Raw genomic sequence first — 27,710 nt, 5'->3', positions numbered from 1 at the left:
TCTATGGTCTTTTATTTCAATCTAAATTCACATGCCGTTAAAGAAATCATGAACATTGTTGTAGTAATCGTGGTTAACGCTAGTTAAATAAGCCTTTTCTTTTTCGCCAATCGATATATATAACTATTTATACATCTTTTGTCCCGAACTCTGAACTCAATAATTGGTCATCTGAGTATTACTTAACATCGCCGTGTGATGGAGCGGCTAAATCATTAATAATACAAATAGAAACTCATTCGTAGTCTGGGCATCAAGTCGAATTGGAATCATCTGTGGGGGCTGGGTCATAATTGAAGATGTGCCCACGGCCACAAAGGTGACAAAGGGCGAGTCGAGCGGCAATAAAATAAATGCCATTTACTGATGAGTCATCAACATAATTTTTACGATTCGCCCTATTCGATGAATAAACAAATAAACCAACTGGAACTGGCTAAGAAAACGAATCCCGAATTCGGGAGACTAGTTCGAGCGTGTCACGCCAACATTTCGCATGCATTGACTTTTTATGGCAGCCACCGAGCCAACGAAGCCACAAGGACCAGAATCGACAAATAATGCAAAATCATTTAGTGGAACTCCTAGACCCAACACTTCTGGCAGCCCCTTCTTTCGAAGCTTCCCTGCTTCCCGCCAGAGTCATAAAATCCCGCACCGAATGAAATTCTCATCAAGTCGCAAGTTGGCACAATTTCACTTTGCCGAAATGAGTCGGATTTGAGAAAGGATCTGCGTCCTGGCCATCGGTGTTGGCGGTTTCTTCAAAATGAAATCCACATTTTAGTAATAATGTTTTTGATGAATTTTAGTTTTTTTTTTTAATTATTCACATTTACAATAAGTATTTAAGAAAAATTTAAATTCTCGATGACGCACTTCTCAAATAGAGATGAATGTGTTCTTGATTTTGTTTCCGAGACGAATGTAGTCTAACAGATATGGGCAGCCAAACTGAGTGCATGCCAGTTGTTTTTATTATTTTTGTTTACGAAAAGAATAGGAATAATTTGTTGTGATTTGTATAAGATGTTTTTAATAAATATTCAAAGAATAAACAACAATAAATTGGGTTCCATTGCATTGATATTATATTTATAATGCGGCCAACAGTAAACATTTTCAACAAAGTACTAACTTTTGGTCCCATTGCACATATGTGTTGGATAGGATGGTGCAGATTCACAGATTTGGCAGTAAAAAATGTATAAAAGGCAGGAAAAGCCCTGGAAAACACTGGATTTTCACCAGCTAAGCCGGCAACACTGCTGGTCACTGCTGCCAATACAGCCACCCATTCACGGGTCCCACCAATCCTACGAGTCCCACGAATCCCACAGCCTCGGCAACCGCGCGTGACTAACGTAATCAGCTCACGTAACGCCCGAACGAGATGAGATGAAATCAGCATACACTCTGGGCTGCGACTGCATAAATGTCGAATTTATACGAAAATGAAGAGGCCCGGAATATCGGACCATCGAACCATCGGACCAGCTGTGGGGCATCATTCACGGCCATGTCCTGGCATCGTCCTGGCCATTGGAGCTATTTTGTAGATCTTTGACACGCGATAGAATCCCCGTTTGCCGGCTTCGCAATGTTTTCATTGGATAATTTGCAAACAAATGTCGGGCTAAATCTGGTTTCCATAAATCGAACAATGAGGCACATTTTGTTGTACAAAGGGGGCTACATTTAGGGAGCATACTTAAGTAGGGTATCAACAATTGCGATATTCAACCGATCTAAACTTGGAATCTATTTTGGAAAAGGTTGCTTAAGGTCTCTTTAAAGGGTTTACTACATTCAATATCCAAAGATAATTCATTGGTTTCAAATATTTTTCATTAAATCGAAATTTTACAAATTTTATCAAGGAATCCTTTCAAGAATCGTGGAAAAACGGATGTTTAAGAAATGACATATCATACAATGTCTAGTTATATTAGAGTGGTTGGTTCATTGATGTCCTATTGCTTATTTCAAGACCTTTTAATAGAACCAAAAGAATAACGTTTATCTGATTTACTTTCCAAAACCGCACTAAAAAACTGTAAGTATAAATATGTCAACTGTATTAGAACCGTCATTAAAGTCAACCTGCTGTCTTAGGACCTAGGGTCATTCAGTGAATTCCATTTAAATGTAAAACCCATCATTAGTACGGCGAGCGAGTGACCCCGGGCATAAAAACGTAGAGAAGGGCTTACAAAAATCCAACGAGACCAGAGCCCCAAACATCACGCATAAGTTTCATTTTATTTTGATTTTTACGACTGGACCACGGGATGTGACAGTCAGCAGGAGCAGTCCCACCTGGATCACTTGCTAAATAACCAACGAAAATCATGGGTGGAGAAAAATACAGGGGGTGGGGTCAAGAAAGGAGGGGGGAATAGTCGAAGGTATATTGGGGTGGTGGGACATGATGTGTCCATGAGAACTAAAGCAGGGAAAATGCCTATTTACGAGCTTGCATGCTGCCGGACACATGGTAATCATATATTTTGGTCATATCTGTGGACCATAAAACCAGTGTCCTTATGTGCCTGTCAATGAGTTGTTTCATGACATTTATTTCGCCTGTTCCAACCCTGTTTCGGTCTTTTTCCGAGCCCTGCGTGCAGATGGAAAATATTTTAGTGTCCATTTAATGTCCAATCTAAGATGGGCTCGTAACTTTTGATCGAATAAACGAGCTAGTGGAGCAGGAGTCGCCCATCCCACATCCCCATCCCTTTGAGGTCATAGTTGATTTCGGGGAAAAGGAGAGCTGGAACGAAGGAAGGGTTCCGTTTTCTGAATTGGGCACGCAACCTGCGAGCTGCGAGTCTCTTGGGATAAGTCTCTAATTTTCTGACTGATAAGCAGAAGTTATTTGCCAGGTATTTGCTTATTTTATTAGAGGATATCCACTCTCTTCATGAAGCCTTGATTGCCAAAGTCCTCCCATGGAGTCATAAATATTTAATTAAAATCAAAATTAGTTTTTCAACAGCCGAGAGCCAGCGACCCCGCGATTCCATCAAGCTAGAGGGCCGGAAAATGTCAGGACTTTGAATGTAAAGCAGGCGCAAAGCACCTGGCTTGTTAAAAATTAAAATCGCACATGCTCTTACCCTCGAAAAACCTTGGAAGGCATCCCCAACTTTGTATTTCCGCAGCTTTTGCGGTTTTCAGTGGCGATTTAAGCGTCGGCCTCACGCAATCCACACCGCTTGCATAACTTTCGACCTCCCCAAACTCCAATCCCATAAAGTACATTTGCATGCGACGCCCAGGAGACCGAAAAAGAAAAAGTGCTTTTCCCCACCTGACTGGCTCCTCGGATTGTGACCAATTGAATCGGGCGGAAACCACTTGCGAGAATCCGTTGATGTGATGACAGGATCTGCAGCCTCGGGAAAAAACAGTTGTATTTGCAAAAAACAAAAAGATTCCCAGTTACCAGAGTAACAATGAACCATAGGTGGACCCTTATGTAAGAGATTGGTGATTGGAACGGGCATATATGACATGAGTTCCTAAATGTAATCTTTAGAAATCCCAGGGTAAACTTGGAGGAAATAATACAATAATCTCTATGAAACAGATTGTTCATGAATCAGCCATACAAAAATAAAGGAATACAATTTCCAATCTCAAGCCTTAAACAAGAATAACTTGGATAATATTTCTGATTAAAAAAATATATATTAATACTTTTCCTGGTATTGATATCGTTAGATTTTGGAAATGCTTGTTTAAATGAGAGAATGAGATCTATAACTATATTTATATAAGTTCCAAACTTTGTAATAAACGTATAATCGACTGATTCATTCTATTTCACAAAATCTTTATCTTAAAAAACGTATTTGAAATGCAACCCAATTTTAGAATTAGAAGTCCTAGTTAATAACACCATCGAATTCCGTATTTGAAGCCACCCAACCAGTCTCAATTGTTCAGAGTTTACCGACCGTAATATTTGCTGAACGTAATCCTTTCTATTAGAGTTTACCGAGTTGGTTTGTCATTTCCACAAAATTGACTTTGTCTCGCCTTCCACTCCATTCGAAGCTCGAATCTCGGACTGCAATCCCATACTCTATCAGTGCGAACCGATTTCAAAAAGTGATTAAATTTAACTGGGCAACGAGTTAAACTCGGAAATCAGGAATTATATGCAGTGCGAAGGACAATTGCCAGTGGAGGACATAAAACAAAACAGTGACAAAGAAGAAGCGGGGAGTGCAGGATGCAGGATGTGGAAAGAATGGGGAAATGGCTATGGAAATGGAAATGGTAGGGGAAGTGGAGTCCTTGCAAGGACATGCGGCTGCTGACTGCGACTACTCAAAATCTGTGCGTCTGCACGCATTACAAACGAATTACGACTCTCGTTGGGCAATTGCAGTTCATTGTTATTTAATATGTCGCCCAGTCGATGGAAGGAGCAGCAGGAGCAGGAGCAGAAACAGGACCAGGACAACGAGAACATGGCTGGGAAATTATACTTTATGCCGCCAGGACACACTGGATTGCAGGATACGGAGCCGAGCAGAAGCAGACGGCATGACACTGATTGCGATATAAACGATTGTCAACGTATCCAAGTGGATTATTACCTCATGCCAATTATCATATCAACGATACACAGGCCCAGGACTCGGGAAATGGCCAGGCCAGTTCAGTTCAGTTCAGTTCAGTCCAATCCACACACACTCTCTCGACGTTCTCGAAAACGCAGGACATGCCAGGACATGGCACATTGGCTGACAAGTGGCGGGCGGAAAAGAGCCGAGCCAATGGACCAGCCCCAAACATCCAGCCACCCACTGCCCACTCACCCACTCACCCACCCACCCACACACTTGACAAGGCGTTGATGGTGTCGCCATCTGGCAGCTCGTCCTTCTGCCACTCCCACTGCTCCTCCTCCGCCTCCTCCTTTGGTCCTGGCCAAATTGCATGTACAATTTTAAATGGATTTTGATTGTTTATGACAATTCGACGAGGTGACTGGCCAGTTCGCTGCTGGCCACTGATAATACGGCATTTAAATGATGATGACCAGCTCCCACCTGGCATCCTGCCTCCTCCCCCACCTCTTCATCCTTCCCATTTGACTTCCTGATGGAGCCACGCCAATGCAATTTGCGAAATTAAGCCCAAGCATTTGCATAGGGCATTTAACTCATGGAATTTATTTGGCAAGGGATGCTTAAATCGGAGTGGCTTTATTTTAAAATTTTTGTTTTTACAATAACATTGTTTTTTTAAATGGTGAGGTGGGTAAAAAATTAATTGATCAAAGATTAAATATATGTGTACTAAGCTAAGTTAACAAATATTTTTTTATTGAGAACAGAGAAGTATACAAATTTATGATAAGCAACCAATTATTATATTATGCATCATTAAAAAAAAACTTGGAAAATTGTTTAGTTTATAATTTAGAGCATAATTATATATTTTTTCCATCCTAACTTGGTTTTCTTATTTATATTAGGAACTTTTTATAATACTTATAACATATGTATCCAATCAAATGTATAACTATAGCCATTTAAAATTTATAGCTTTTTTATCTCGGGGGATACATTTTAGTAATGGTTAAATAAGCACAAAATGGTTTGATGATTGTATTGAGAATTTATCATTACATTTTAATCAGGGCACGATAATAAGACAATAGAAGTCCAATATAATAGTAATATAATATAATAACAAATTACAAAAGGTACTATTCTGGCTTTTTGTTTTTAATCAAAGAAAAAATTAAGTCGCGTAAGGAATGAATAAAATATTATGGATAGGAAGTCTGCACAAATCTCTTGCCTACGGCGGAAAAAGGGAGGCAATTCTTCTGAGGCCAAGTGAGAAGATTTGGTTAAATGCAGCCAGGCAAAGGGTGCAGAAGCCCCAGGAGAACCCACCGCGTCCCAAGTTGAGGAGGAGCAAGAAGTTTTACGGATATAGCATTGTGCTGGGGAGTCTCTTCAGCACTGTGCTGTGGGCCATCTATGAGCTGGGTAAACCAGAGGTGGATCACCGAGGACCCATCGAGGATGAGTTCAGCCATCTGCCCTGGTTCCGTCAGTATCTGATGAGGATGTGGCACTCGCTGCAGTATTACCAGAAAATGATGGAGGAACCGCAGATGGTGAAGTTGCTGCCGGATGTTTTGCCACCACCGTATATACAGCCTCCCTACTCACTGGTTCTGGAGATCAAGGATATACTGGTCCACCCCGATTGGACATATCAGACGGGGTGGCGTTTCAAGAAGCGACCCGGTGTGGATTACTTCCTGCAGCAGTGCAGTCGGAACTTTGAGATCGTAATCTACACCTCGGAGCAGGGTATGACCGCCTTTCCTCTCCTGGACGCCCTGGATCCCTATGGTTATATTAGCTATCGGCTGGTTAGGGGAGCCACGGATTTGGTGGAAGGACAGCATACTAAGAACTTGGACTACCTTAATCGGGATCTAAGTCGAGTGATTGTGGTGGACTGTGATCCGAACACCACACCCCTGCATCCTGATAACAGCTTAGTGATGACCAAATGGCTGGGAAACGATGACGATGTCCAGCTTTTTGATCTCACGGCCTTCCTGCAGTTGGTGGCCGAGCACCAGGTAACCGACGTGAGGGAGGTGCTGAGATACTACCGCCAGTTCGAGGATCCCATCGAGCAGTTCAAGGACAACCAGCGGCGGCTGCAGGAGCAGAACCAGGAGAACGTCCAGGCCTCAGTCACTGGACCTCGTCCGTGGAATCTAACATTAATGGGACGCTCCTTTCGAGGCTCATAGATTTGTAATTTGTAGCGCAAAATAATGATATTTACCTAACTCTTAAAATAATGAATAATAAATTGAAGCCCAAATGCAAGCTTCAACGAGTTTTAAGTGTTTAGAACCCCTTCTCGTGCTCATTTTAAACTAGAAGTAGATTTTAAGCTAAATATTTAGATTTAGGCATATAAATGGGGGCTTGATATTTTTTAAAGTTTTTTTATTAACATTTACGCTCAGGAATATTGATTACTTTTGATTTTTATTTAAATAAAGCTTATTATGACTGGGGACTGGTTTTAAAGTCAAAATTTCAAAATGTTTTCTTAGCTTAAAAACTAATTTTTAATTTAACCAGCGGCAGAAAAAAGTTCCTGGGCATGATAACCCTTTTTGTTGCAGATAATATGTTTGTTGTGTTATGTATTAATCATGTAATATTTTAAAACTATGCTTTTTAAATTATTTTTATTAGACGGTGGGTACTGGAAGAGCAGAGGCACCCCTTTTTTATTGATGTAATAAAAAATTAGTTTCTTCTTCATTTAAAATCGACAACGTTCCACTCGCAGGAGGTAAAAACTTGTAAAGTGCATATAATTAAAAACACTTTACCCAATCTGATAAGATAATTATTATCGAAAGGTGTGGCAGTCGTGTAGCCAGTGTTTTTATGAGGCTACCAGGCAGTGGAGAAAACCATATTAGACAACAGGGCCACACATGGATGGTCACACGATCGCACACCAGCTGCCCAGACCACCATTTTCGAGGACACTTTGCGATGCAAAAAGGCGAAAATTTATGCGCACCGAACTTGGCGGATAATCCGGGGAGTAGGGTTCAGAAGGACATCCTGTTGGGGGAGCTCCACTTTCGTGCTTGACCTCACTCACAGCGGCCTGCTTAGCCTCTTGACCACCTTGGTCAACTTGGCCGGAATGGGGATGGGGATGTGGATGGGATGTGGGCTTGGAGAAGCGTGTGTGGGCGCCTCTTTGGTGGTGCGTTCCTTTTTTTTATGGGATCTCCGCCACCACCACTTGCAATGAAAGCATTTCCGCATCCGGCAGCGGGGCTTCCTAGGCTTCCGAGCGAGCCAAAGCCAAAGCCAAGGAGCAGCATGGAGTCCAATTTAATTTTTGTTTTGTTTATAATTTACGCGACACAACATCAATTAAGTGCTTGGCCGGAAAAGCGCATACCTGCAGCTGAAAAAAGCAGTCATAAATTCTCGCCCTAAAGTGTTGGCGAGTGTCGGTGCGACTCCCCAACCCAAACAGTGCAGTGCATCCGCCATTCCCCGGAGGATCCGGATCCGAAGAGGACCCAGCGGCGAGTTGCGAATGGCCACGTCCTCCTCCTCGAGCAGACCAGCTGCACTGTGCTGGAGCATAAATAGCCAACGCCATTTCGGTATGCGTACTTTTTTATGCATCACACAAATCATTTTATTGAATACACACTGTATGCCGAGGCTGCAGCTTATTTAAGCTCGCCGAATAGTTGACAACAAATGGAAGGGAAATGGTAATAGTTTAAAGCTTGTAAACAGTCGATTTTCCATAACTCAAGCCGCCATCTGTCAAGAAAGAAATATTCATTCTTTAATTGGGTTCTTTGCAAAAACGACAGGTTTTTGCTCAATTAATAAAAATGATGAAAAAGAATGTCACCCTTATTCTCGAGAACTAAAACCACTAACTACTGTTAACATCGTATTACTAGTTGTATGAAATAACTTATTTCAAATTAGGTCTGTGAAAGCTAAAGCTAAAGTATCGTATGGGATAACTATCCAGAGAGAAATATTCAATTAGATTGTTCTTGAATTGAGAACATTCATTCTTGAAAACCGTGTAAGTATGTACATTTAGGTATCAATGTTCTTAATATTAGAACGAAATTGTGAGAAGAGAAAAGTTAAATTGAGTTTATTTAAAAACTTTTTAATAAGTATACACTACTGACTGGACTAATAGTTTAGTTGTTGAGATATACAATGTAAATACCGCCAATTCAAGGACAAAGAAAACATTTTCAACTTTAAAAATTTCGTTATATTTTTAAGAACATTTTCACGTTAGTTGAGGATGTCAGAATTCTCTATGTGTATAGTTATGAAAATTCTAGCTATGAAAGTTTGACTGTATTTTGTATTAATGAATTCGTATCTTTTTCTTTAACTAAGTTTATTTTATTTATTTAATTAATGCCTAACAAAATAAAAAAGTATTTAAATTTTCTACAGTATAGACCTAACAAAATCTAATGCTTTCTTTCCGGTCATCAAATGGCTGGTAAAAAATATCTGCAGAACATCCACGCAGGCGTAAGGAGAAACTGCCTAATTGGAATTAACAAAAACAATTTATGGTCTAAGTTGGTGTGATTTGTTGGAGTGACATTACGATGCGGTAAACGACCAAGGACGGAATTCTGGACGAGAATCAGGAGTTCGGGGCGGTTAGCGAACGGAAAATGCCTTTCAACCGAACGAATGGAAAGTCGGGACCAGATGGAATGGTCCTCGGACAAATTTCTCGGAGAGAGTGTGTGCTTTATTGGGGTCCGGGTTCGGGGTGTGTGATGGCACTTGCAGACGCAATTTGTTACAACAAAAGAGGTTCAAAGAGTCATTAAACGGCAGTATAAACAAAACTCCAGACGGACCCTTTGGTGGTAAGGGGGTTTTGAAACCTAAGAAAATGTCAACTGCTGGTGAAAATTACAACTCACTTAAAGTTAATTTAGAGCTGTCTTAAACACTTCCGGAATTAAGTTGAGGCCACTAAAATAGTTATTTATTAAGAGATTTCATTAAATATTATTAAAATACTGAAGACAAACAAATGTATCTTTGCAAATCCCAAAGAAATCGACTTTATAGTGCACTTCAGTACATCCAATATCACTTTAGCAATTAACGCTTCCTTATCAATTCAATTAGCCAATAGTGCAGTGCCATAAAATAAATAAAAATTAATTCTACTCCAGGCGAGGTAAATTTATTTACTAGCCAGACTGCTAGGACCCCCAATTTGCCCCCCAAAAGGATGCGACATTCAAATAATGAAATGAATGTTTTGCTGCACTCATCCATTTATTCACGCACCATAAACTAGGGACGAATTTATTTCAAGGGACATTCGAACGTGCAATAATAAAAATAATAAAATTAATGGGGGCACAAAAAGGCAAAAAGGCAGCCAACAAGTGAGATCGACTTTCATTCCCAATTCGAAGCGGAGGTTTCCGTTCAAACAGGTACGAATTAAATATACATTCCATTCGAAATTGGTTCACATGGGTGGGGTGGCAAAGGGGGTGTGATGGTGTTTGGGGGCTCCAAGTGGACCGCGACCAAAATAATTTCAGCCATTTGCCAGATTTTGAATGCAGCTGGCCCAGCATAGATTTTGGCATTGCCAATGCATTGTAATTTACGCGACAATTGCAATAAACATTAGTTCATTTGTTACGCAATGTACTGCACCCGAGCACCCACTGCAACACCAACCCCTTGCCCCCCTTTCGACCCCCTTTTGACCCCCCTTTGAGCCCATTTTGCCCCACCAAACCAGCCACGTTGTTTGTGGGTTTGCGGCTGGCACATTAAATTAATTACTCATGTTATTATTTTGGCCGGAATGAAGTACGCAACAATTTATAATCGCGACTACACGAGATTAGAAGTACCTGCGGTGTAGGCCCCTCCCCCTTTTGGGCCCACTCCACGCCCATTTTCGGGGGCGGCAACTGCAACTGCAACCATTTGGCTTTATTAGTCAAAAAGCAGGCAAAATGTATTTCTAAATCAAAATTCTACAATTTTCCACGAGTGCGTCTGCTTGCAATTAACGCTAATTTATGATCAACTAATTTTCAAAATGGACCCTCAAAGTGGCATTTTCTGGCGGGTTTTATGGAATGCATTTGGTTCTATGTATATGACATAAAGTATCTCATATAAAGAGATCGTGAACATTGAACATTTTGAGCATTATTTTAATAACTGTTATTAATGGTATTGTACTATGTGGGTAGATATTATCAAATAAATAAATTTATTTTAGTTTTGGGTCTTTCGATGTTTTGGAAATACTGTCAATCATATCATAAGAAGGGTTCGTTAATCCAATCTATTGGATAAGAAAGAACTGTAAAATTCGCATGATACTAGGTATATACATTTTATTATACCAAAACATATTTTCATATCCCCATTGATTCTAAAATGACCCCATATCTTGAAAAAACCATACTTTTGGCCACCATAATGTGACGACGCACTTATTAAGCCTTGGGGATACTTAAATATCTTACTTTATCCCTTTACCTACCACTTAAAATTAATGGATTTAGTAAATAAGCCTGATTAATCCACACATGAACCAGGAAAGCTAACAAGAGTATTAAATCCGGGAGGCGACTAAATTTGGCATGAAATTTATGGCAATTGCTCAAGCAAAACATTAATTCCATTTAAATGGCCGCCTTATGAATCAACAGGCGGTTGGAACAAGCAGCACAATCACATCCTAATGCATCCGCCAATGCAGTGGGTCTCTGTGACCCCCGTTTACCCAGCCATGCCCCAAAATGTGGCATCCTACCCGGATGTGTGGCAAGACCCCTTCTGTATCTGCCCCTCTCTGCAAATGCCTACTGTTTTCGGCCTAATGTATGATTATGAATGTTCGAAACACAAAGCATACGCCAAGGCGACAAGGACAACAGCCGAAGGAGCAGGAGATCCTGGGATTGGCCAGCCAACGAGGCGTTGCAGCCCCAGTCGCCCCCCATTTATTTGCATCGCAAAATTTGCACATGTTCAAATCGAGATTTACGATGCCGAGTGACATCATTAATCAAGCGCCTGATTGGTGATCCTGTTCCTGTTAATTAATACAATAATGGATTGCGTGCGGAGACTTTGGCCGGCGGCCTGCCCGTTTTGCCCAAAGCCCAAGAAGACGAAGGCCACCGACGATTTACGGCCCGGAAGAAGCCGCAAGGATACATCTAGAGGCCCACAGGGAATAGGCAAAAAAAAAGTGCAACATTGATTTTAAATTTACAATGGTCGTGGCAAAGGTTGCTGCAACATAGCCATATGTTGCATTGATTTATCATTGGCCGTCTGCCTTCGGTGTGGCAGCCAAAATGGAAATCTTCTGCAGCTGCTACCTTAGATAAATTCTTGACCAAAATATCTGGACAACAACCTTGATGAGGAGTCTGCCGCCGTTGCCCACTCCCCCACAAATTTCAATTAACAATTTTACCCTTAATTTGGGCCGAAAAGCAAGCCAAAAATCAGGTAAAGTCAACAGGAAGGAATATGTAGGAAGAGTTGGTTCGGGGTCTTTGGGGTCTAGGCTAACACAAACTAAATTACAATTTGGTTGGACCCCACAAACCCCCACAAGCCCGATTTTTGCCCATGCTCGAGCATCAATTATGATTATCGTCACGTTTTATGAGACGTTCTCTCGACAACTTTATGACTTGGGCCACGCTTGTCAAGCGCCCGAAAGTATGCACTCGTATAATGAATATTGACAAAGGATACTGCTGCGGCTGGAGGATTCGGACTAGGACTAGGTTTCCTGTTCCTGCCGGTTAACCTGGCAGGTGAAATTTGTTTGCTGTCCTCATTTATTCATTAGTCGAGTACATTTATTAAATTAAACTAGAAAAAGTGTTGGGGTAAGTCACTTTTTTTAGGAAATCCTTGTAGTTTAGGACAAACCGTTTCACTGCAAGGAGTTTGCAATACACAATAACAGTTTACAAAACCTTGTCGACAATTAACTCCAAAAAAAATTGTTAATTTTAATTTTTATAAATTTTACCAATAATAAAACTTAGAAAGAACACTAGCTTGCAGCCAAAGAGCTCGAAGAATGATGATGCTATTTTCTGGTAGTGTTCCAACTATATCACAAAAACGAATTAAATAATACGTTTATGGATCGCGAGTTGCGCTCGACCAATATAGGTGATATATGTTTTAATTTACAGCTGTAATGGATCATATTTAAAATATTATTAGTGCAATATAACTCGTTTACATTTTTCTATAATCGATTTACTATAATAAAAGTGCTAAAACTCAAAGCATTCTAAAAATGTTTATAAAATTCACATTAAAAAGTGCTTGAATAAAGTCTGAAATTATTTTGAGTTCAATATAATTTAGTTTTTCATAGGAAACTTTTGGGAATCTTTCAAAATACTTGTGTGAAAAACCCTTACTTTATTTAATATTTAGTGCTACTGCTTAAGAATTTTATGTTCCATTTTTAACTTAAGGTTTCTCAAACGGTTAAATTTGTTTAGAATCAGAAGTTGCCTTTTTTATCTAACTCTAATTCTGGAAAACATGTCCAGATTTTTTTTAAAGTTATAACAAATATACACTCTTTTGATTTAATCATTTAAAGACAATTAAAATGTATCAGATTCAAATTCAGTACACCATCCCCGAAATGAAGTCAAGTCTTCGCAGCTGTAATCTCCTCTTGTATCGAATGTACTTGCATCGAAATCCGAGCCAGTTGCTTCTAATTGCCCAGCACAAAAAATATTAATAAGCAAATATCACAAAAAAAGGGTTAGGGATAAAGAGTCTCCTGTAGACAATATCCCAAAACCAAGCCAGGCCAATTAAAACTCTAAACGAAATTTCAATTAGCGGCACTTAGCGTCAGCTGCCATATCGCAACAAAAAAAGGGAACCCCAAAAAAGATCTAATAACAACTAAATGACATTAGAGATGAAATTAGCCGGAGTGAAAAAGTCAAGAAATTGAATGGCAAAAACCGCAAGCGGAGAAAAGACTTTTCTCTTTTTCCGCACACTCTACACAAAAACAATTTCCATTTGCAAATTGCGTGTGTTTTTGTTTCGAGTTGCATTTTCAGTTAGATTTTACATTTGCAATTTCGAATCCTTTTTTGACGCAATTTAGCTTTGTGATTTCTTTTGCATTTACTAATTGCTTCAAGTGCGCTTTTCACTCGGATTTAATGGAAATTGCAAATATGCAATTGAAATGGCAAAAGTGTCGGGAAGTAGTTTTGGTTTAAGCAAAACACACTGTGAAATTGTCTAGTAATTGTCATTTGCATTAATGTTATCTGGGGAATTGTTTAATTATAAAAAAAAATAATATTGCATTTGGATTGGGGGTTTTTTGACAGGAAAATAATATTTAAATGCTAAGGATATGGACACGAAGTGTTTGGGAAAGGAACTTTTATAAATATTCGACTTTGCTTACTTACTAAAAATGCATACCACCTTTCACAAATTTTATGAAAAATGAGATTATTTGAGTTAATATTTTAAGGGATTGGTGTTTTTGCTAGAACTGGGCAAGAACTTCTCGGATAAAAGAGTATTATAAATATTTGACTTTGCCTAGTATCAAAAATAATAAAATGTTTAAAATCATGCCTTTTTTGATCACTGAATTAAATTAACTAAGTGATAGGACTCTTTGAGATCGTTTAAGTTAATATTATAGTCTTTATCTTTTCATTAAAAATATTTATGCCTTGAGCGAACTGGATGCTCATATCCATATTATCTCCCACTTTCTGTGCAATTTACAGACATTAAAAAGGATACATCCTTTTCATAACTCTTTTTTTTCAAACAAAGTTTTGGGCAAGCATCAAAACATTCCGTGCCATTACACAAATCCAAAGTATCCTTTATGAAAGCATCCTGTACTGCAATGGCCTGTGTTCATGGGAACCCATTCCCCTTTCCCCTTCGCACCGCAATGTTGACCGAGTATTTTGGATGATTGTCGAGCATGTGAAACTTCTTGAAGATAATAATAATTTAGTGCTGTTGAAATGACTTTTGACCATCACACACAATTGATACGATCCTGGGGGCTCGGTCGCCCACACGTGTTCAAACAGCAGGCACCTACTTTGGACCAACCCAAACCCAACCCCCAATTTGAATCCCATTCCAGATGGGCTTGGAATGCAACTGCAGAATGGAGTCGAGAGTAGTTTGCACAATCAAAACTGGAGAATGGGTGGCCGTAGCCCATTTGTTCGTGGCCGCATCTCAAAGAAATAAACAAAAGGGGCATGCCGCCAAAATGCCGGAAAATCCACACATCCTGCAGGCTGGAAGGGATCGGGATTTGGGATGAGGATGAGGAGCAACTACAGCCACTTTGCATGCAGGGCGAGCAACTTTCCAAATGTTTTTGTTGCCGTTTGTTTGGGAGATTCCGCTGGCGGGTGCTGGCAAAAGTGGAAAATGAATTTGTAAAAATTCACTCGTAATAATTTCTCGATTTTTGGTAAATTATTTGATTACACACACGTGTGGAACGCCACCCACTCTTTTCGCCCTCTTTTTGGCTGATGCAATGTCTGGCTGGCAAAAGGACTCCAGATCCTTCTTGGCTCGGGTTCCAGGGTCATAAAATAAACTTCATCTTTGGTTCGTGCTGCTGCTCCTGCTTTGCACTTGGCGTTTGTCTTCTTCTCCGCAGCCCGGAGTTTGGGTAACTCCCGGGTTCCTCTCATCCGCCAGAAATTCGCATTCGTTCGCAAAATTCACAAAACAAATAAAATAGTTGGTGGGTGTGCTGCTATTCGAAGGAGGTTGGTTTAGGATTATGGGCTATGTGATTTGGCCGAACAATAGATAAAGAATTTCCCACTAGGAAGACTTCGATGCAACATAAAAAATGGCATATCATATGCGATCTGAAAAAATAAAGAAAATTTGTTATCAGGAAAAGATCCGTAAGTTTCTTGGATGAACAGATGAACTTAAGGAATTTTAAGCGGACTTAAGGGTTTGGATAATATCTTTCACATTTACTTTAAATAATATTAATACAATCATATACTCAAATGAAAAACGGAAATACTGTATTTGCATAATTAACACAGAATCTCAGAAAATCGAAATTATTATTATTATTTTAAAAATATTACATTTGAGGTGACATTAAAGTATAAGTTATAATCTCTAAATTTCTATACATATGTAAGGCCTATTATCTACTTTTAGTTTACCATGAGGACGTTGAAACGGGCCCTAAGTTATTATTCTTACACCATCACTTATAAAAATTGATCGCTACTATTAATACGAGATAGGACGAGATACATAAGCTCAGACTTTTTCAACACAGAGAAAATTCGACGTTCTCAGCTGAGTTAAAAATGTTCTTAAAATTATAACCAGACTTTTAAAGTTGAAAATGATTTCATTTTGCTCGAACCATGTTAAATTGTCGGTATTTACATTCTTTATCTCTATTAATGATCTATTAGTCCAGTCAGTAGTGTATACTTAGCAAAAAGTTAGCAAAAGTAAATGCAATGTAACTTTTCTCTTCTCACCATTTCGTTCTAATATTGAGAACATTAATATCAAAATGTAATGTAAGAACGAATGTTCTCAATTCAAGAACAATGTACTTGGATATTTCTCTCTGTGAGCAGATGCGGTTGCATTTTTTAACTCCCAACTTATTGTAAGTAATATTCTACTTTGCACCGTATTTATTGCCTAATCATAATCATTGTAAGCATCAGTTGAAGAAGTAATCATATCAAGACAAAACTAACTTCCGCTTCTGGATAATGTTTCTTTGACAATTTTCTATGTGTATTAAACGCACATTTTATGGGCCATTCAGTGGCAGCCCGAAATGAAGTTCCAAGTTCTATATAAAAACAGAGGCAGTTGGAAAAAAAATGTTTTAAACGAATTTACTTAAGGGCCGGACAGGCAGGAGGCAATTTCTTGTCTCGTTGGAACTAAGCTAAGTTTTGCCTGTAAATTTGTGTATTTAAAGATTGCAGGGATCGGGCCTGGACCAGGCAGGAAATAGATTAAACTGAGCAACACTTGCGCTATTTCGGTTTCCGTTTCCGGCCGCTTGTTAAATATGCAAGAAGGGGGACAGGGGCAGTTGCTCCTCTAAGCGAATCACACGCAGGTCGCTGGGGGCATCCCCTTTCGGCTTCATTTTCCACCGCCTCGTGACAGCCAGCGGCATAAACTTTTCGAATCTTATTTGCGGGGAAAAATAATATAAAAAAAAGAAGGGAAAAAGAAACCATAACAACCACGGCAATAACTGCTGCTGTTGTGGCTGGCATCGTGTAACAATTTCCGCCAGCAGGCCCATAGGCCAACTACGGCCATCCGTGGCATCCACATCCTCAACCTCATCCTCATCCACATCCACGAAACCATCGCCATGGGTTGGCCCCAGTGGCTCTCGTCTCCGACCTTTTGCCTTGAATAACTTTCAATTTGAGCCAAGAAGCCGCGGCTGTGCCTATTAACCGTATGCCAGCGGACACTCCACCCCACTACCAATCCCAATCCCACTTTTACTCCCACTTTTTAGCACGACCTCTGACCTCCATCTTGCTGGGGGTCGGTGCACAAGTCGACAATTTGTTGACTCGGGTTCCGGTGTGTTTATTAGTTCATTGCGGACTCGCAAATGCAAATTACATGCTCACCAATGGCGAATCCTTGATGAGAAAAGTCCGTGGTGATTTCAGCCTGATGGAGAATGTTTCTTAACCGGGAGTTGCAAATGTTAATAATTTAATGGCACTTACACAGTAAATATAGTTTTTTTATCAGGGAGAAAAACATTAGAAACGGTTTGAAAATGTAGAAAAATATATTTTAATATTATTATAATATTATATTATTATATAAATTAAGGTAAATGGCTTTAAAACTAAATGATTATTTGTAATCCCATATTTTAAATGTCAAATAAAATGTTCGAAGAAACAAAAAAAACATTGAAACCAAATATTTGTACTGTTCTGTCCTTAGTTTTAACTTAGTAACTTGAACTTAATTTTATCAACCAAATTAAAATTTTTTAAAATTGTAATTTCAATTGGCAAAGTTTGAAGAAAATGTGAGAAGTTATTTAAAAAAAATAAAATATTGTTACTATTTCATATAATGATATCTTTAAATTCTCAGACATGCTTAAAAATCTACCAATATTTTTGGTTTATTTACTGCAAAATAATGGTACGTAGTTATTCTATTTAAATTATTAGACCTGCTATTATGAATCTTCTTAAAGGTATTTTCCAAACATTTTAGATTTAAAAGCCTTATACTTCTAAAATTTTAAACGGCTTGTAGATCGAATCATATTTTTCCAATTTCAATTTTAAGCTAAATACTATAAGTATACACTACTTTAAAATATTTTAATTGTGACACAATGTGAATTAAACAAAATTTAAGATTATCCTTTGAAAATAATCGCCTCCTCTTAAGAGTTTTGTATCCTTACAGGCTAATTCTTAGCCCATTTAAAACACCGAAGAACTGGACAACGGCTTTTCAAGGATTCCCCAGCCATTGTGAGGACGGGCTGGAACCGTTCCTTGAGCGCCAGGAGTCGGAAGGCAGCGACAATGGCTAGATATCCTGTTTAAGGACGCCCCATTCGCTCATATTTAGCTTGTCGCCTCGTATAGAAAGCGGCGGTGTCATAAATTAAAACTTAAACTTTTGGAAATGTCAAGTATAAAACGGTAAATCTCCGCACACACACACACACACGCCTGCTGGAAATGAATTGCAGCATAAGAGGGGGGTGGGGGAAAGGGTGGAAAATTGGGGGGGGAAAAGCGGCTTCACCCATTGAATGCGCATGTTTTAGTTGCGGGCTGCGTTTTTCACTTGCTGGCAAAGATAGACGGGGGAAAAACGAGGGGGATGGCGGGGGGAGAAGGAAAAGCGCCCAGAGGGAAAAACTACACAGAGTGAGAGCACCCAAGAAAAAGCACAACAACAATATATATGGGGAAAACTCCACCCAGTTTCCCATAAATCTGGGCAAAAGGCAAACTTACAGATTATCCGCATTTAGTTGTAAAGGTTTGCCCCCGAAAATGTGTTGTATTTCATTTTTGGCTCCGCCAAAGATGAAAGTTTGTCCGGCTCTTCTTTTTCGCCTGTCGATGATTTACATTTGATTTACTTTCGCTGGACACATTTTTCCCCTCCCCTTTTTTTCCCACTCCCCGCGAAAGTTTTTGCTCATTTGCAATAAATTCTCATCGCTGGCTCTAAATTTCTAATTTCTAATCATCATAAAATCTGATTATCATTTTCATAACTCCCGAAGATACTGTACACAAAAAAAACTTGACACATTAAGCAGTCATAAGAACAAATTTACTATGCCAAAGAAGGCGCAATTTTTAAGTAAAATTTATGAAAATTAAAAACAGGGAACAACTTTTCTTCGGTCATTTGAAAAATTTAATTGATCGCATAAATTCCTGGCATTTTGAGTTTCCAGAGGGGGACTTGAAACAGTTTATGGGCGGAGGTCAAGGTATTTAATGGTGGTGGGAAGACATCTCGACGAATGAAGTGTAACCGCCAACATAATCAAATTTCGCTCCACCGCCAAGAAAAACATAAGTTGACCCCGCCTTCTTGACATCCCCCAACTTTGTTGGTTTTTATTTTTTTGCTGGGTGGTTTCTTTGGACTTGAGAAAATTGCCATCTTAATTTAAAAACAATTTCCCAACTTGCCTTGCCTTTGCCGACCATCTTTGGTTCACTTTTTTCACGCAGTTTTAATTTTACGCATAAACATTCATTTCTCTGGGGACACAAAGTTTTTTGGTAAAAAAAAATCATTTTCCTAACTAAGTGTTGTAAATAAATTGTTAGTATAAATGCTTCTTAATAATGGTTAAATTAATAAGCATTAATGCAAATTCTGGCAAAAATTAATAAGGCTAGAAAAATATATAAACAATTATAATATAATAATATTTACAAATTTGGTGTACTTATAGGTATAGATTTATTTAAAATTGCTTATGTTCCAACACTTTTAATTTGGTTATTAAAGAAACTACCTACTACTTTTATCAAATTTCATAATAGTTATAAATAAAGACTGTTGTGTACCTATGTATTTGTAGCATAGATAGATTTCTAAATGTTTAAACATTTATTGTGGGAAAAATAATGATACTTAGAGAATGTCATTTAAAAGATATGTGTCTAATATCATTTGTTTTTAACAAAACATTGAAATATAATATAAAACAAAAACCTAAAACTATTTTTCTAGTACCCAGAAAATTATAAAATGGATCTACTCTGATTTATTTAAGCTCTTCCGTGCTCCAAATTTTTCAATTTGCTAATGAACTGACATCCTGCAAGAGCGAGGGACTCGAAATGAAGGCTAAGTCCTTGGGCTGGCTCAGAGGACCGACCAGCAAACCACTCCGGCCTGTCCCCACATTCAATGCCAACACAAAGATGATGAATTTGGACATTTTGTGTGCGTAGTAAAGTCACTTGCTTAAAAGTTATTAGGGATTAAAGAGTCGAGGCAAATGCGCCGGCGGAATGTGCTTCATTAGAGCAGGGCACCCAAATGGATGGCCAAGGATTCGGACTGGCAGGATGTGTGGGCGATGTTTACTTACCTTTGGTGAAAGTTTTTGAAAATCCTAAAAGGAAATCACTTTGGACGCGTCCAAAGAGATGCAGTAAAGTTTCGTTAAACCATCTGGCCCCCTTTCTGCCCACTCCTCATCGCCATCAGCCACAAAGCCAAAGTTGCCGGCAGAGGAAGTGTGAACGATTATGAGGTGCTGATAGAAGGAATTCGAGAGGCGTTGGGTTTACCTTACCCATTCCATTTCATTAGAAACCCCCCAAACAACCCATTTTGGGGATCTCTCCTTGGCTGATGTTTTAATGTGGCCCGCTGGAACTTTTGAGACATCTTAATTCCTTTCGAGATAAATCAGAAATTTCTAACCGAGTCTGAGCTGGGGGGCGCCAGTTAAAAATTTGTATTTTTATTTATACAATTTTTGTAACTTATGCATTTTTATGAGCTGGGGTATCCCATGTCTGTGTGTGTGCGCCTGGTTTATCCTTTCATAAATGGGTCCAACGGCCAACTGATTTATGCCACCGCAAGCTGGAGCTGGAACTGTTGTTCTTGGTCCTGCAGCTTCTGCAACTGTTCCACACCGGGGCATCCTGATGTCGACGGCGGTGGGCAACAAAATAACACACAAAGCAACAAAACCGAAATTCCAGAAAACAACATAAAACCGATTGATTTATTTTGACAATGCTAGCATGCAGTGCCAACCCCTCCTAGGACCCCCATTCCCATTCTACCATTCTACCCACGATCCCCGAGTGGTGCAAGTTCTGGTTGGAGCTTCAGTCTGCCATTGGTTGCCATTGTTGGTCGTAGTCCCCATCTCAGTCCCCAGTCCGTCTCTGTCTGAGTTCCAGTACCAATCCCACTCCACATCGACATGTTCCGTTCGCATTTCGGACCCATCCGTACCCACATCCACCCACTTTGAACTCCCCACCCAGGACACAAAAGTTGTCCTCGTTGTCCGCTTTGTAAAATATTTTATTTGCACATCTTTCTTATTTTAATCCTTCATTGCATTCTGTTTGGTTTGGGCGACTTGAGCCAACCGACCATCCAGCCACCCACCCATCCAGATTCCTATTCCTCCCCTGACAACAGGGTGTATGATGTGGATGTGGTGGGCGGATCGGGATGGGTTGACGGTTGCGTGTGGGTTCCATGCAGTGGCAAACGGTCATAAAACACACGTTAATTACCCTCAAGCTGTGTCAACTGTTCTGCTTCGCTCATTTATCTAAACATTTAGCAGTCCTTAAATATGTACAGGATGAGTACTTTGGTTTTGAAATTTTTATTTTGAAAGTCACATGATATAATAGGAATACCTATAGGTAATTATAATACGTAATCCAATGTTATGCATGTACATTTAGCAGTCTTCAAATATGAACAGGATGAGTACTCCCCTTTTTGAAGTTTTTATATTGAAAATCTCGTAATATAATAGGAGTACCTATAAGTACTTTCAATTTTCTAAATTGAAAATCACATGATATAACAAAAATTTCACCAATCAAAACTTGTTCTTTGCCACAATTTATTACAAACTTTTATATGTTACAACTCCAAATAATAATATTATTCACCAATAAGAATTTCTACCGCTTGGTTCCATTCGCCCATTGCTCTCTGCAAAATAAAAGAAAAGTAAAACCTTGTTGACTTCTCAAGACCTTAAAAAATATACCTATAACTCACCTGCATAATTTGAATAGTAATTGGCATCTCCGCCACTGTAACGCGCAGAGGCTTCATTGGGTGAACTAAAAATAATAACCATTATAATATTTTTCCCAAAAATGATATAGGGTCTTAACTTACTATAGCCCGTTGCGGGACATCATTTCCTTGGCTCGTTTTTGTTCCCGCATCATGCAGCGATATGAAGAGGCACTGGTGCATTGATGGCGAACTGGAAGATAGGGATCGGCCTTAAAGCCATCGGACATGTCCATAGTAGTCCTCTGATGGTACCGATTTTGGACAGGTGCTGGAGGAGGCTGATGATTGGTCATCTGTCTGGATCCCTGCTCAAAATCGCCGCACTGCTGTTGCTGCATTCCGCCCCTCATCTAAGTATTTCAAAAAATCTGTCACATAACTTATAGAAAAACATTTATAGTACTTACCTCCGGGTAGTATTCCTCGGGAGTGGGCATATAGGAAAAGCCTGAGAGCTGAGCATACGTGGAAAAGTCAATATCCATGGTTTGGTATAGAATTTCTTAACAATACAATTTAGTACAAATTTTTCTAAATTTTTTAAAATTTTTCTGGTTGTATAAGTTAGAAGGTTTAAATCGAATGAGCCAAAGTCATTTCCGAAAAACCAAATAAGAAAATGTTACTAGATTTGAAAAAAATGAAGTTAACACATTATTTCCATGAGGAAACCGATTAGAAAACAAAACCAACAATAACGAAGGCTATGGTGGACATGCTCGACTATTAGATACCCGATACTCAGCTAAGGGGAGTGCGAGGGAGATGAAGATATGCAAGCAGGAAAGCGACTGTTCCTAATATTGCACACCCCGCAACAGCTCCACCTAGCGTATATTCCTTTATTTGCTTATATCTTTTTAACGGATAGTCCGATTTGAATATTTGCCATGAAAACATATATTGTTAATCAAAACAAAATCCTATCCTACTTTGAAAAAATCTTTAAAAATGTGAGAGCTGGATAGGTTTTAGAGTTATGGGCATTAGAGTGGGCATGGCACCCTGCTGAATTAAACTTGGGCTGCGCAAGAACCTTATAAATTTGCATGCCAAGACCCAACTTTCTAGCTTTTAGAGTTTCCGCGATATGGATAAGGATATGGCTAAATGGACTTGGCTAGTGAACCCGATCAAGAACAAATACATATACTTTATGGGGTCGGAAACGCTTTCTTCTGACTGTTAGTCTTTCCGATGAGTTTTACATACCCTTGTACTCAACGTAAAAAAAAATAATCTAACTTTTTGTTAAATTTCTTTTTGTCAACCGACAAGGGTAAATATTTAAAAAATTAAAAAATCATCTAGCTTTAGAGGGCTTTCGTGTATCTTTTATTTCCTAATACCCCCTTCCCATACAGTCCATTCGTTAGAAACGGTTGGGATTTTTGACAAATGTGAAACTCCGATTCCCACAGGGCACATCCGCCATCTACCATCCGACAACAGCTGTCAGTTCAGCTGTGCCTAATAAAAACACTAGCAAAAATTGTTAAAGTGTATTTTGCCAGACCAAAATGAACAATTTACCAATTATTTTGGCTGTTGTACAACAGCAAAATCTTAAGTTGAACCAGCTTTTATTGGCAGCCAATTCAGAGGAGTGGAATGTAGACGAATTGGATCTGTACGAAAGCATTTTTTCTGCAAAAGAGCAAATGCCACGGAGTGTGTGGATGCTGGTACGTGCTCTTAAAATGTATTAAAAATACGATTAAAGAGTGCGAATTATATTAAACAGAAGCGATACGGGACATTTTGGGAGAAGGATATACCGGAAAACAACGACGAGTTCTTCAAAGAGAGCTTTCGTATGGAGAAGAGGACCTTTTCGTTTTGTCTGCAAATTTTTGCCAACCTGCAGAAAAAATAAGAGCAGCTATTTCCCAATATTGTCTAAATGTAACAAATAAAGTTCATAAAATATAAATCTGTTTGATTTTTTATTTAACTATAATATCACATTTCATTTTGGTCTTTTTATTATAAATTATAAATTTATTAGGAATTCGTTGATTTTCTTAACAGCTCCAACAAATCAGATTGGAATTTTGCCTGGCTGTCTGCCATCCTCGACAATATTTCTGTCTGCGCTCTCTGCTCCTCCAGTCTTTCTCGAGCTATCTCCACAAGCTCCGACTTATGGTCCACCTTTGCGCGCAGGGGGCGCAGTGCTGCCTGAGCGTTGACTGCCGCTGCAGGTAGAGGCTTCCCTGTCATCTGGGTCCAAGAGCTCCACAAAGTATTCCCTAGTATCTGCAATAAATAATTTTTTTTAGATAATTTTAAACCAAAAATATAAGTGTGGGGACATACTCTCGTTCTCCAAGGTGTTCTGCTCCATGTTGTGGATGCGGTATGCGCCTAAAAACGAGTGGACCAACTCATAATGCTGCCATGAGGAAGGAGCGCCACCGCTTGGCCCCATTTTATATTTTTCCTGCCTGCAAGGAAAAGTATAGTTGAGTGGATTTCCAATATGTTGTTGCGCGCATATAAGTTACCTGTACTTTTTGGACAGGTTCTCTATTTTCGTTCGGACGTCCTTGTAGGGCACATCAAACACCGCTTCCATTAGGGTCTGGGCCATCTCCATGTATATATGGACATTTTTTCTGGCTCCGGGCAACTCCTCGATGTTCTCCTGCCAAATGCCGATGAGCAGGACCTCCATCTGCTTAGTCCACCTCAGTTTGCCACCGGCAGTTCGCGTATTATTGACTGTAAATTTTAAATCAATGAATTATTACAAAAATAAAGAGCATATGTTCATACCTATTGCTTCGCCGCCTTCCATTTTCAAAAGTTTCCGTCATCATTGTTTACGTTTTCGTAATAAATGTTTCACTTTCCACTTTCAAGAAGAAGAGTTTAGGGTTTCCACCCAAAATTATCGCCTAACTATCGCATAAAGTAGTCCGTTAAATTTGGATGGGGAACTAACTGGGAAATTTTCGGAACGGCAAAACCTTATGGACCATCCGTTCAACGGATGGTAGATGGTGGATGGATCTGTGTGGGAAGACCCTATAAGCAGTACAATTCACTGATGAAGGTAGTCATTAAGAATCTAGGTATTCCCAAGCCAAACAAAACGAAAATATCTTGCTTTAGAAGGTTAGGGATCATGCAAATAGCCATTCCATAACGCAATAAGATTTATTAAGGCAATATTTAAAGGCAACAGAGGTTTCATACCAAACCCAAAGGCTTAAAATGAAAAGCAAGTCATAAATATTTCGTTTACAATTTTATTTCAAGTGAGCGACACGTCAAAACGCAAGCCATAACTTCTACAAACTGCATGGGCACAACGATTTTCAGAAGTAAGAGTTTCCATTGTTGCGAGATTGGTAGGCCTGACCCTCGGCGCCTCCAAGGCCGGGTAAGGTATTATAGTAATCTCCCTGGCCACCGCCCCGTTGCTGCTCCATTGGAGAACTATAGGGAAAAGGGCATCATCAGACTAAATAAATTCCGGAAATATATATACAGCAGATCCACTTACTAAAGTCCGTTGCGGGAGTTCATCTCACGAAGAATTTTATTGTATCGCAGAGGACTGCGGTATCCAGGACCTCCAAGGGCAGCGGATCCACTTTGGTAGTTCCTCGACTCCTGTCCATAGCCACTGGGCTGTTGGCTATATCCCTGGCCACGGCCCATCTGGTCGTAGTTCATTTCATAGCCCTGTGGTCATAAAAATGTTTTTGGGCGTAACAGAGAAATTCGTTTTACACTTACTTCACCGCCTTGGCCAAAACCCTCATATTGCATACCGTTTCCGTACTCCATTACTTATAGTTTTTCGAAGAAAAATTAAACTTAGTAAATTTTGGAAATTTATATAAAATAATTTTGTTTTTTTTTTGGTTTTTTAGAGATCTTTACAGTCCGAAACCTGAAATGAAAATGAAATATATTTACAGAATGCTGGCCAGGTCGGAAAAGGAAAATGTCACATTTTGTCATGGATAGGGCGATGAGATAATTTGGATAAAAAATATTTGTTGTTTCCATTACGGTTCATTTTTGTATTATTATAAGTATTCTACACTACACATAAAAAAAACTTTCTTAAAGCAAGAAAATGTTCTTAAATAAGAAAGGATAATAAAATAAATATATAAATAAATAAAAAACCCATTCTAGACCAAAAAAACTGAAATCAAGAAAAAGTTGTCTTGATTAAGGAACGCCTTATCTTAATTTAAGAATATTTTTTATTTATTTTTATTTTTTTTATTTAGGGCATCATTTAAAAGAAAAAAGTATTTTTTATAATAATCAATATTTTACAAAACGAAGTACAAGCCAAATACAAGCTTATTTATATCCTTGATCGCGCCTCCTCGTGCTAATAAAATTAAATGCTACTTCCAACCCCCTCCAAGAAAAAGAGTCATAATATTTAAATCACTTTGGAACCGTTTACCTCTTAACTTGGCCATTTTTATAACCGATTCGGATAGCTTATCTGGCCATGGCCAACCCAGCACATTGCAGGCAAAGTTTCTGCAGTCTGAGGCGGAAAAAATCTGTAAAATCGCCATAATGGAAATCAAAGCGATGCCTTCGCAAGCAGAACCAATGAATATGCAAACGACTGGGAACGCGAACGTCGCCGAATAATTAAAATCGAGAAGGAGCAGGATCCGTAGCCCCTTTTCTCCAAGGCTGGGGGATTGGATTGGAACTGGCTTCTTCTCTGGAAGGATTAGAGATACCGGGCAGGCAAGGCAAACACACTTTACGGCGGACAATTAAGTGCGGCCCGTAATCTGTCTGTCGTAATTATGGCGACGCGGCGTGTATTTATCTGCAGCAATTAACGCCAAGCCATCGCCAACTCGCATATTTCACATCGCCAAAGATGCGCCATTGGCCCAGACACTTTGCGACTTTAATTAAAACTAGATAAAGGCAATTGCAATCGGTAAAACACGGTAAATATATGGTTTATTGGACTGTACATGGTTTGGTTAGCATGAGAATGGCAATCAAGTGCCCGGGTTCTGGACCACAATGATGATGTAGTTCTCAGAGGGCAGCACTATCACCTCGTGGACCTTGGTGCGCAGGCGTATGGTCATCAGCTCGTTGCTCGCATCCAAATTGGAGACCATTTTGGCCGCCTTGTAGGTCAACGTGCTAATCAGGGCCGCGTAATGGACAGTCAAGGTGTATTCCATGGTCGTCTTGATGGGTATGGCGAACGGGTCCAAAATAATAACGCCAGCAACATTTGGATAGTTCTGGTAACGCTTCAGTAATTCCTCAATTTCGGCCGACATCTTGTCGAAAAGTTAAAGTAACTGTAGTTTACAAGTTTTAAATTGATTTTAATATAATGCTGGTATTGATGTGGTAGATGCTAGGGATGTGAAAGTTTATAAGCAGCACACTATGTTTTAAAGCCCTTTAATTTGGAATTTATTTTATCTTCATGGTAAGCTGGACTAAATAAATTAATTAAATGTGAAGTATTTAAACCTATATTCTGCTTGAAACTTTTATTTTTACTGGAGCTTTTCTTAGTTAAAATTATAGTGATTTCGATAAGTTTCCCTAATTTATTTCTTTCCATTTTTAATTAGTCTAAAATATTTAAATTAAAAAGAATTGACAGGTACACCTTTTTTTACTTATTAAGATAGATTTATTTTAACATAGATTCAAAAATACAACATTAAAGATCATTAAGATAAAATA

At 39.1% G+C, this 27,710-nt stretch overlaps 5 protein-coding genes across 5 annotated transcripts; 1 reads left to right on the top strand and 4 right to left on the bottom strand.

Annotated features, from left to right (window-relative positions):
* Window positions 1-5,766: 5,766 nt before the first annotated feature.
* Window positions 5,767-6,817, top strand: LOC119547676 (mitochondrial import inner membrane translocase subunit TIM50-A). The gene has a single exon (XM_037854636.1). It carries the CDS (start codon window positions 5,783-5,785, stop codon window positions 6,803-6,805), a length of 1,023 nt encoding a protein of 340 aa, XP_037710564.1. The 5' UTR covers window positions 5,767-5,782; the 3' UTR covers window positions 6,806-6,817.
* Window positions 6,818-21,793: 14,976 nt separating this feature from the next.
* On the bottom strand, window positions 21,794-22,593 carry LOC119548103. The gene is made up of 4 exons (XM_037855193.1): window positions 22,403-22,593; window positions 22,095-22,345; window positions 21,972-22,036; window positions 21,794-21,902 (listed from the first exon to the last, which is right to left on the bottom strand). The coding sequence occupies exons 1-4, from the start codon at window positions 22,478-22,480 to the stop codon at window positions 21,856-21,858; spliced, it is 441 nt and encodes a 146-aa protein (XP_037711121.1). The 5' UTR covers window positions 22,481-22,593; the 3' UTR covers window positions 21,794-21,855.
* Window positions 22,594-24,130: 1,537 nt separating this feature from the next.
* Window positions 24,131-24,616, bottom strand: LOC119548846. The gene is made up of 3 exons (XM_037856467.1): window positions 24,503-24,616; window positions 24,315-24,442; window positions 24,131-24,254 (listed from the first exon to the last, which is right to left on the bottom strand). The coding sequence occupies exons 1-3, from the start codon at window positions 24,592-24,594 to the stop codon at window positions 24,139-24,141; spliced, it is 336 nt and encodes a 111-aa protein (XP_037712395.1). The 5' UTR covers window positions 24,595-24,616; the 3' UTR covers window positions 24,131-24,138.
* Window positions 24,617-25,229: 613 nt separating this feature from the next.
* Window positions 25,230-25,908, bottom strand: LOC119547823 (heterogeneous nuclear ribonucleoprotein A3). Its single transcript, XM_037854845.1, has 3 exons — window positions 25,743-25,908; window positions 25,507-25,688; window positions 25,230-25,439 (listed from the first exon to the last, which is right to left on the bottom strand). Exons 1-3 carry the CDS (start codon window positions 25,791-25,793, stop codon window positions 25,319-25,321), a joined length of 354 nt encoding a protein of 117 aa, XP_037710773.1. The 5' UTR covers window positions 25,794-25,908; the 3' UTR covers window positions 25,230-25,318.
* A 1,028-nt stretch (window positions 25,909-26,936) lies between these two features.
* On the bottom strand, window positions 26,937-27,371 carry LOC119548092 (dynein light chain roadblock-type 2). The gene has a single exon (XM_037855180.1). It carries the CDS (start codon window positions 27,290-27,292, stop codon window positions 26,999-27,001), a length of 294 nt encoding a protein of 97 aa, XP_037711108.1. The 5' UTR covers window positions 27,293-27,371; the 3' UTR covers window positions 26,937-26,998.
* Between the last annotated feature and the right edge of the window lie 339 nt (window positions 27,372-27,710).

Source organism: Drosophila subpulchrella, chromosome 2L (assembly GCF_014743375.2).
Source record: "Drosophila subpulchrella strain 33 F10 #4 breed RU33 chromosome 2L, RU_Dsub_v1.1 Primary Assembly, whole genome shotgun sequence".
Lineage (NCBI taxonomy): Eukaryota > Metazoa > Arthropoda > Insecta > Diptera > Drosophilidae > Drosophila > Drosophila subpulchrella.
Note: the sequence above shows the minus strand (reverse complement) of the source record. Positions and strands in the feature narration are given on the sequence as shown.

What these genes read in the sequence shown, in the direction of transcription:
- LOC119547676 (XM_037854636.1), top strand. Translation starts at nt 5,783, where the DNA reads ATGAATAAAATATTATGGATAGGAAGTCTGCACAAATCTCTTGCCTAC.
- LOC119548103 (XM_037855193.1), bottom strand. Translation starts at nt 22,480, where the DNA reads ATGGATATTGACTTTTCCACGTATGCTCAGCTCTCAGGCTTTTCCTAT. An exon ending in CCGAGGAATACTACCCGGAG is followed by an intron (nt 22,346 to 22,402) that starts GTAAGTACTATA and finishes TGAAATACTTAG; the next exon opens with ATGAGGGGCGGAATGCAGCA. An exon ending in TTACTATTCAAATTATGCAG is followed by an intron (nt 21,903 to 21,971) that starts GTGAGTTATAGG and finishes TTTATTTTGCAG; the next exon opens with AGAGCAATGGGCGAATGGAA.
- LOC119548846 (XM_037856467.1), bottom strand. Translation starts at nt 24,594, where the DNA reads ATGGAGATGGCCCAGACCCTAATGGAAGCGGTGTTTGATGTGCCCTAC. An exon ending in AACCTGTCCAAAAAGTACAG is followed by an intron (nt 24,443 to 24,502) that starts GTAACTTATATG and finishes TTTTCCTTGCAG; the next exon opens with GCAGGAAAAATATAAAATGG. An exon ending in GAACACCTTGGAGAACGAGA is followed by an intron (nt 24,255 to 24,314) that starts GTATGTCCCCAC and finishes TATTTATTGCAG; the next exon opens with ATACTAGGGAATACTTTGTG.
- LOC119547823 (XM_037854845.1), bottom strand. Translation starts at nt 25,793, where the DNA reads ATGGAGTACGGAAACGGTATGCAATATGAGGGTTTTGGCCAAGGCGGT. An exon ending in GTTTTGGCCAAGGCGGTGAA is followed by an intron (nt 25,689 to 25,742) that starts GTAAGTGTAAAA and finishes TTATGACCACAG; the next exon opens with GGCTATGAAATGAACTACGA. An exon ending in AACTCCCGCAACGGACTTTA is followed by an intron (nt 25,440 to 25,506) that starts GTAAGTGGATCT and finishes TTTTCCCTATAG; the next exon opens with TTCTCCAATGGAGCAGCAAC.
- LOC119548092 (XM_037855180.1), bottom strand. Translation starts at nt 27,292, where the DNA reads ATGTCGGCCGAAATTGAGGAATTACTGAAGCGTTACCAGAACTATCCA.